At 38.3% G+C, this 10127-nt stretch overlaps 1 protein-coding gene across 1 annotated transcript; it reads right to left on the reverse strand.

Annotated features, from left to right (window-relative positions):
- Positions 1-5567: 5567 nt before the first annotated feature.
- Lingo2 (leucine rich repeat and Ig domain containing 2) lies at positions 5568-7388 on the reverse strand. Its single transcript, XM_038348267.1, has one exon. It carries the CDS (start codon positions 7386-7388, stop codon positions 5568-5570), a length of 1821 nt encoding a protein of 606 aa, XP_038204195.1.
- Positions 7389-10127: the final 2739 nt, after the last annotated feature.

A 10127-nucleotide genomic window follows, 5' to 3' on the forward strand; every position in this document is an offset into this window, starting at 1 on the left:
GAGAGAGAGAGAGAGAGAGAGGGGGGGAACTGGTAAATTGCTGCCAGATTACGATTATGTGAATCAGAAGCCTTAACTTCTAGTGCTGTATGAGTGCATGAGAGACTGGAGGTTTCCTGTTCCTTCCCTCTTTTTTTTTTTTTTTTTTTTTTTGAGGCAATTTCCAGTTTAATAATTATCCAAGGATTTCTTAGCTCTAATGAAAGAAGACTTCTCCCTAAAGAGAGCCTTCATTGATGAGACACGACATGAGGAACGGACAAGTTGGAAAGGAATGATTGTTTCAGTTGCGGCCTCTGAAAAAGAGCCAGGAAGATAGGAGATTACCCAGGCTTTCCTTTGCCTGGGGATTTACCACTGGAGGCCAATTTCCAACCGGAAATTAAAATACATTTGTTGTTCTAGGTTATTATTAGTGCCATTAAGCTCCTACTGTTCCTTATTTATAAATTAATTCTTGCCAGTAGTGAGGTGTGCACAGTCACAAGGCCTAGTAGGCCTTGGAATCTGCTCCTTGATGCTACGGGGAGTCTGCTGCCCACACTGCTGCTTCCTTTGTTCTGTTCAGGCTGTCTTGCAGGAAGCGTGGGTGATAGAGAAGGACTGTTGAGGCAAACTGAAGGACAGCAGTCTGGAACTCATGGGACCTTAACTTGTTCAGATTCCTAGATTTGGAACAAGAAGTATCTGTTCACCTCTGGCTTTTAACCTGTTTGCACACATCTTAGGCACACCCTTGGTTGTTTCTGTCACGAGGGCTTCATCTTGGCCATCTGTTGAGAAGCTGACTGCACACGAGTTCCAGATCCTGCCTACTCTGGAGGAAATGCACAGCTACATTTACTGTCTTTTTAATGGACAAACCAATTTCATAGTAGAAAGCCTGTCATTAATTATTGACTTATGGCATAATCTCTTCGTTAACCTTGTGGGCAAGGTTAGTCAAGACCACAACAAATAAGCCCTCATCTCTCTTCTCCTTGGCCTTGCTGGTAAAAGTTCTTCTCCTAATAATCATAGTTTGCTGGCTCCCATGTGAGGAAGCTAATATGGGAATGGCTTCTGAAGGCAGAAAGGGAGAGATTCAAATCAAGTGTTTGTCATGTACCAAGAAACACCTTCTGTCACCTAGCCAAATTTTACAAATTAGAAAAGCAGATGCAAAATGGTGCTTTATTTCCCAATCTTCTATATAAAGAATAGCTCCAAAAAAATTCATCAGAAAACATCAAGGATATTAGGTCAATGGGATTGAATAGAGGAAAGTCAAAGGAGATACTAGGCATATGATACATTATTCTACCAGAAAATGTTCATGTCAGTGATAAAATAATACATCTTAACCCTAACTACCAAGTAGAATGGATGGCTTTGGTCCTAAAGGTTTGCTGTTATTGTTTTGATTTGGTGTTTAAATTAATTGGTCCACACCCTCACAGAATACATTTGGAATCCCATGTGAGCTACAGACAGCAAGGACTCAGAAAAGGAGAGAAGAATAGAAATGATAGAAGTTTGAAAAGAAGCACAACCACCAATTCTTCTTCAGCTGGGAGAAGACTATAAAAATGAGCAATAAAGGAAATAGAATTTAAATAGATCCCTGTGTCTCCCTCCAGCCTTTCTTTAAATTCTTGATGTCTTTTCTGTCAGGTCTGAGTCTTCCCGGTTGAAAATGATCTATTTTTTCTTTTCTACAGAGCCTCGAGATACATTCTGTGTTGTTTCACAGTTCTGTGCACAGCCCCTGAAGATAAGAGAAATGCTTTGACAGAGAGATGAAGGAAGACCCTGTAAGTAAAAGTTAATTTACACGGGGCTCTCCGCAATTTTACTTTTTTAGGATCACACCCCCTCTTCGGTGCCTCTAATCCAGAAATATATCTGTTCTAACTGGAGGAATGGAAAGTGACATACGTCAGACTCCAGTGGAGATGAGATTTAAATAATCCTTCCTTTTAGAGAAAGAGTCACAGAAGATTGTGACTTTTGAACTCCTATGTGAACTGAGAACAGATTCTCTGACAGAACGATGAGAAAAGAGCACATTCTGAATCCATTTGTACTGTAACAGAACTGTCGTTGATCAGCAAAATTTCTGAGAAAGCTGAACAAACCCGGAGCTTTAACAAATGTCATTATGAACATGTGAAGTTTAACAGTTTCTGGCCTGTAGTTTCAGAATTTGAAAAGACTTGAAAAGCACACGATTTCAAATGCTACAGAAATGAAAGGGGGCTGGAAAAGAAAATAATACAAGGATTTCTGCAAAAAACAAAAATTGCTTACCAGAACAGCAAACCCATATTATTTGGGTGAGTTATCTTCTTCTAGTAATTTGTTTACCAACATTTGGATCCATGATCAACTTAGAGTATTAGGGCTTCAGTCAAGGAATTTTCTTATATTTAATGCTAAAGAGAGTAATTGCTTTTCTTGAAAATGTGTAATAACATACAAGATACTGGTCAACGATTGGGTCAAATAGTTGTGTGTCTTCTTAAGATACATTAAAGCAAGAACTCAGAAATGGAAGTGTCTAGAGGGACGATTGGTCAGAATACTGGTCTGAGCAGTTATTCTTTATAAAGGTCTTGTTTGATGTAACAAGTAATAACCATAAAGAAAAATTCATGTAATCCTTTTGTGAAACTGTATGCAAAAGCCCCAGTGCTATGGTCAGTGGAATGACAAAGCCTTGCAAATCCCGATGATTTGCATTAATAGGGAGAAAATGAGAAATTAGATGCCCATTCAATTTTGTATAAATCCTTCAGTACACTGATTTAGGCAGGAAGTTGCCAATTCCCCTGGGAAAAATTTGGTAAATATGCTATCATGGTCTGAACAGTTAGTTACTCTAACAATAACTGTACTCTTACTAAAATTACTGGGTTAAGAACATTTCAGCGGGGTACTGCTTGGGGGTTCTATGGAGCTCCAATCTTTGAAGATGCTAACAATTAAATAGGAAAAGTGGCACATGAATGCTCAAAACACACTGGAAAAATCATGAGGTGGAACATAGTAAAGGCAGGACTTTTGAGAGTGTGTATTAGACTTGCCTAGATCACTTTGAATCTATAATTTGTCACTATGGAATGCACCATTTGTTCAACTTATTAGTTAGTGCCTCTTCATTTTGGAAGATCATTTAATAATATCTTAACTGTTCTACGGATCAGAGAATAAAGCCCCCAGAGAATTTAATCTATCTTCTTTTGATAGAATAGCATATAAATCTTTGAGCTAAATATTTTATCTTTTAATTGAACCCAACCTCATTTTCCTCAGTAGGTTTTTGGTCAAATTTTATAAATTTTGATAGAAAATAGAACACCAAAATGCTTTTTAAAAAACAATTGCTCAACCCCCATACATGCACACATAATTTGCCAAGTACACACTTTTTAAGGTGTTTCAAAATTAAAAGGAAATAGATTCTCTTTTAGAAGACTATCTCTTCATTTTAACTGTAAGAACATAGCATTTAACTTCTTAGGATTTGAAATTTTGATAGAATTTAGTGTAGGCTGACACAAATTGTTAGATATGAATAAGTACATAAATGGAAAATGAATTTCTAAAATGTCTGTGATAATCGTTAGGGTTGCTAAATTAACTGTAACTCAAGCAGGCAATTCTTCAGTCTTTAAAAAAGTGAGATCTCAGTTCCTACCCCTGGAAAAGGAATTTATATGTAATGCCCACCTAGTCTGCAAAACAACTTGCGATCCTTTTAAAAGTTGAGGCCAATTTGATAGTTCTTCATTGTTTTCAGCTTTTAAAGTTCTTCATATTTTCAAACCCTTAAAGAAGTTAGTCCTTTGAGAGTCAGACCCACATATCTTTCACATATCTTACAAAGTACCCCAAGGGAACTCGCTCCACATCCTCTCAAAACATGAAAAATGTAGGAACGTGGTGCATGCTTATTAAGCGTTATCATTTCAGGAATGCAATCTGCATCTAACACTTTTTCAGAGCGTATGAATATACGCTTTGAAAGTTATACAGAACTCAGCCAATGGAATTATGCCTCCTTAAACCAGGTCATTGATGATAATAATGACTTTTTTTTTGGACTGATAAAATTAAGAGCAACAGAATTGGGCAAATATGCTCAGGTCAAGAAAGTGACAGAATCAATACAACATTACATATTTGTAGAATCATAAGCTTAGCTTTTCCCTGGTGAAGGAACATAACTTGGTTTTTAAATTTGCACTGGTTTTTCTTTCACTGCTTTACATAAAACCGATATCTCTTATCTATGCAACATAGTTTTCAACATGAAATGAAAAGTCTTGACTAGGAAGCAGGGAAACATCCTGAAGTTGCCTAATTGTGGCCATACTATGTATATAGTATTTAAATCGAGAAATTGGAAGTGTCATGTGCTGTGTGCTGTTTTAACTTGTAGCTATCTGGCAGGTAGCTGTCATATTTGAAAGAGACCATTGGTTGCATTGCTGTCATAATGTGCTTGAATCACCCTGCTTTTTGTTGACTTCCGAAAACTCCTTATTCGGAGAGTTTTTGGACCACAGAATTATTGATAGCAACTACTGACGAATATTGCCAAATAACTAAATATAATCGTTACTTCTTTTTCCAGCTGTCATTAACCCATGAACAGTGACTGGTGGAAATAAAACTAAGGGCTAGCTAAATGGATTATTTTTATGAATGACACCTACCTTGCATTTTACAGGTACATCTAGCGATATACCACCTTCTGGCGAAACCCAAAGGCTTCTGTTACAGTCAACTGGTCCAGGTTGGTAGTGTATGTATAAAAAATATTCCATTCTGTATCAAAACTAGGCACATGCCTTTATTTATAGTAACAGAAGTTAACAGAGTTGAGCAGATTTGACTTGGGTCCTGTTTCTTGGCATCCTACATCAGACATACACATCTCAACACATCTCTGCCTGTTACTCCAGGGATCTAGCCTCAGGTTTATCGGTGGGTAAAAGGAAGGTGAAATCACACTTGGATCGAGACTGGTGAGTAACTAAAAGCACGACCTCTCATTCATATTGCTTTAAAACATATACAGCATATATGTTTCAAAAAAAGAATATATTGATCTCTTTTTGGTACCGAACCAATAGTATTGTATGATGCAAGGTTTTAACAAATGATAATAATAAATACAAATTTTACTGTAGAGTATGCTTTTAGACAAATGTGTCTTTTTAATATGTAAATCCTACACTGTAGGTTGTTCTCTTTTATGTTTCTCTTTTGTTTTTGCAGTGGTAGAAAATGTTGAATTGTTGTCCATCAGCATGAGCCAAAGGTTCAGGTTCGTTACTGAGATCCCCAGAATGCCAATATTTGCAACGCAAACAATTAGTATCCCATTGTGTGAAGGGCTGGGACACATGCCTGCCTGCCTCTAACCGGCCAGTATCCGTAAGGAGTCCTCCTGCTTCCATGAACCCTGCTTTGACACAGGGGCAGCTGCACGAAGCTGCCTGATAACCTCGCGGTTCACTACGTCAGACGTCTTACTCATTACCAACAGTGACACAAGACAGTAGGGTGTGTGGTGGGCCCTATATCATTTTCATGTTGAACCTCCTGGGTCCAGCCACCTCCCCTTCGACAACAGCACCGTTGTTTTTTCGGGGCACATACTCGAGGTCAATGCTGTTTTTGTGCTTGCCTTTTCCTCGGCTCCACACAAAAAGGAGGAGAAAACAAAATAAAACCACTCCCAGGAATGTGAAACAGCCCATGGCTGTAGATACCAGTATTGTTTTAAGGTCCAGGGAAAAAGTGTTGGCATTAGTGCCGTTGGAGACCGTGTCATTGGAGTCGGTCATGTACATAGGGGTCCTGTTTGCGTAAAGGAAGCGGTCTGAAGTGAATCCCTTCACAGTGAGGGAGGCTGTGTAGGTGTCGTTCCCGGCAGCGTTGCTAGCAATGCAAACATACAACCCACTGTCTTGATCCTGGGCAAAACGGATTTCCAGGGTGCCATCACCCAACACAGTGGCCCTTCCATTGGATTTGGCTGTGATGAAACGCCTTCGGGGTGTCACCCAGGAAATCACGGGCTGTGGGTCTCCGTCAGCACTGCACTCCAGCTGGACTGTCTGTCCTTCGTCCACTAGGAGGTGCTGTAACTTCTTTTCACGGATTTTGGGCTTTTTGCAGGTAAAGTAGAAAGAAAGAGCGGTGCTATGGAAATCCTTAAATGACCTCTCACGAATGGTGTCTGGCCCGGCACACATGGGCTGCTGGCCCCCAAACTGTAGGGTGGGTTGTCGCTGTAGGAGCCAGAGGAGTCGACAGTCGCAGGCTAGTGGGTTGTTGTTAATGCTCAGGACCTCCAAAGCCCTAGGGGAGGAGAAGACATTCTCTTCCAATGTTTCCAGCAGGTTCTGAGATACATTGAGCACACGGAGGAAGCGGAGCCCTTGGAAGGAGTGAGGCTCAATGGTGCGCAGTTGGGCCCCCACTATATGAAGCTCCTGTAGGCGGATCAGGTCAGAGAACATGCCTGCTTCGATAGTGCTGATGGGATTGTAGGAGAGGTTAAGGTGGGTCAGGTACACCAGGTGTTTAAAGGCGAGGAAGGGGACAGTGGACAGGTTGGTGTTAGTGATGGAGAGGGAGGTGAGGTTGAGACCATAGAGGCTATTGGCTGGCATCATGTCGAGCAAAGGCCAATAGTCGATCTCTAGGTGTTTCAGGTGGAACAATTTTTTAAAGGCATACACGGGCATATTGTTGATGTTAAGATGCTTCAGATGCAAGGTGATGAGGCTGCGGAGGTGGGAAAGGGCTTCTGTTGGTACTGCTGTTAAGTTGCACTTCTCCAGGGTGAGCTGCTCCAAGCTAAGTAGTCCGCTAAAGGCCCTGTGTGATATATAAACCAAATCATTGTCCCCCACTTCTAGAGACTTCAGGTTATGTAGATCCTGGAACATGTAGTCCAGCAAAATAACAATCTTATTCTCACTAATGTCAAGTTTGGTGAGGTTGGACAGTCCTGTGAATACTCCCAAGGGTACCAACTTAAGGCGATTGCCTTTCAGGCGGAGGGATCGTAGGTTAAAGAGGTTATTAAAAGCCCCGGGCTCCACATTGGCGATGATGTTGTCGCTCAAGTCTATCTCCTCCAGGAGAGGATATGATATGAATTCTTCAGGGTTTACGCTTTTTAATCTGTTTTTGCTGAGGTCCAAGATTTTGGTCTCAATGGGAATGCCTTCTGGGATGGCAATCAAACGTCTTCTGTGGCAGCTAACAGATTTGTTCTGGGCGGAGCACTCACAGCGAGCAGGACAGCCGATGGTGGATCCCACGAGGAGGAACACCATAGCCAGACCCAGGAACGGCTGCCAGCATGGAATGGCCGTTTGAAGCATGGCTCCACTTCTTAGTCTACACCTTGGTTACGGGCCTGCATGGACAGGGGGAAGAAGGTGAGAAGGACAGGTTAGGACAGAGGCACGGAAAGGTGCATAATTAAGGAACCAAGTTATGAAACAAAGATTCTAGATTTGGTGACAACCAGAAGGGTTCCCATATTGGCTACATGATTTGGAGCAATTTATTTCATCTCTATAATTACGTGGTTTTGCATACTAAGTGGGGCCAATGGAGATGATAGCCGTGAGAGCTCCTAAGAGTTAGCATGACCGATTTGGGACTGGAAAACTCTAGAGACAAGTTTAGTGTCTGGCATAGACTAAGAAAAATAGCATGCACACACACACAAACGTGTGTGTGTGTGCATTATATACAAAAGCCCTTAATTTTACAACTCAAAAGAAAAGAAAGAGGTCAGTGGTTAAGTGGACACTAGTTCTGTGTGAATGAGTGTCTGCATCTCTACTTTTTGGGAAATAGATTATCCTCTATTATAAATGAAGCTAATGGAAGTTTCAACAACAGGCATTGTTGTTAACATCTACTGCAAGGTGATGAGAACTTTTTCTTCACATGTATATACTTTATTAAAAGTAGCTTTTAATTTTAAGGCAGTCCTCTGTCAGAGTTCAATGAATCTTGACTGAGCCAACTTGCTTATTTGGGGGAGACATGTTTTCCTGTCTTACCATTCTGCCATTGTGTTTCCTACAGGGATGACACGTGCTTGATAAACCACTGTGACGACAATAAAAGTATTGCTTTTATGATGCTACCTTAAATATCTACGATAGGGAAGATACAGTTGTAAGAAAACAAAATTTTTAATACACCAAACAGCAAGAAAATTAGCACGTTACAGAATAAATAAATAAATATTGTAAGGCACCTTTCCCTCAACAGCATTACTGAATAATAAAATTTCTTAGAAAACTTGACAAGCAATTTTCAGAACTACTATGGCAGGTACTAAATCCTACAGATGAGACCAAATTCAACTCACTAAGCGAACTATATTTAGAGTAAAAGTAAATGTTATAAACATATTTTCAATAAAGACCCATCACAAAAATATTTTGTACTTAAACATTAATTAAAAAGTTGAAATATTGAGCCAGTATGTATACACATTTTAAGTAAATTTTATTTGATTCTTCAGGAGAGTTTAAAAATTGGCATAAGTTCTATGTATTTTGTAAGATTTAATTTTTCTAGTTTTTTTTTGCTACAGAGGGAAATTAGAATTGTAATTGTCAGTGCTCAGTTATATGTTATTATATATTATATTTCATACCATGTCAGTAATACACTATAAAATTATGCTTTCATGACAAACACACATGGTAATCCAATCAGAACCAATAAAACTATGAGTGATAATACTACCATAAAATATGTGAAATTATGAGACCATGTGATATTTATGTAAAATATGAACACTAACTAAGGAACTACTTTGAAACCTATTTGAAAGTAACTTTCTGTTATTGATGTTTAAAATGCACTGAGAAAAAAATATAAGTAACTGGAGATATACATATATGCCTAGAATAAAATTCAGTTTTGTTAGACTTAAACATTTTTATGAATGACATTAGAATCTAGGAATGAAAAAATATATGGATTTGTAATATATTGGTGTATCAAACAAATATGCACACACACACAAATACACACACACACAGCTTCTAACCTTGAGAATATAAATTGAACTCCTATGAGAAGGCAGTAATAAATGATCAAGAGTTGTTCATCAGGAATAACAGCAAATACCAGCCAAAAATTAGGCAATGAATATAATAAAATCTGAACACTGTCAATAAAGACAAGCAAAGACAATTAATTTCAATAGTAAGCAAGGAGATGAAAATTGCTTAAAATTACAACTATATCATGTTTTGATTTTAGGTTAATAAAATTGGTTCATTTAGTTTTACCCAAGAATTAGCAAGGTGAAGGAAACGAGTGTTCACATACTAGTTTCAGAAGTATAAACTGAAATTCAAATACAATAATATTAATTAATTAATTAAATAATATTAATATTATTTCAAGTTTAAATATATGTACATTTAACATGTTTATCCTTCTGACTCATATATTCTACAGCTAGAAAGGCATATTTATGAAATAATTAAGTGTGTGTGCACATCCTACTGGATTGTCTTTAGAAGAGGGAAACTAGAAATTATAGCAGAGCAAGCTAAGTCCATGAAGTGTCCTTCAGCCACACACTGACATACCGAGCAACCAATACATAATAAAACTGAAGTCTTAAATTTATTCACATGGAAACAGGATGTAATACATTTTCTCACTTGTGATTATGAACATTATTTGAAAATGGGTCAGAGAAAGGAATCTTCCCTCCAAATACTTATGTTATTGGGCACTCCCAGTAGCAGAATCAAGTGTTCTACAGCTCAGGTGTTGTTTTTTATATTTCTACTGTGCTAGTGGATAGGAAATTGCATCTCCTTGTGTTCTCCGAGCTAGAGTTTATTGGCTATTTATAAAAAATTCTTTGATACATTTTATATTAAAATATTTTGCCCACTTTTATTTGGGTTGTATTTAATTACTGAGATGTAAGAATTGCTCACATAGATACCAGTTTTTCAATATGAGATGTATGTATTGAGTATATTTTCTGCATTTCTTTGGTTTGCCTTTTAATATTCTTATTGGCCTCTAAAGAACAGGTTTTAGGATTTCAGTAAGTCTAATTTGATTTT

The sequence above is a fragment of the Arvicola amphibius genome, chromosome 11, assembly GCF_903992535.2.
Source record: "Arvicola amphibius chromosome 11, mArvAmp1.2, whole genome shotgun sequence".
In the NCBI taxonomy this organism is placed as follows: Eukaryota; Metazoa; Chordata; class Mammalia; order Rodentia; family Cricetidae; genus Arvicola; species Arvicola amphibius.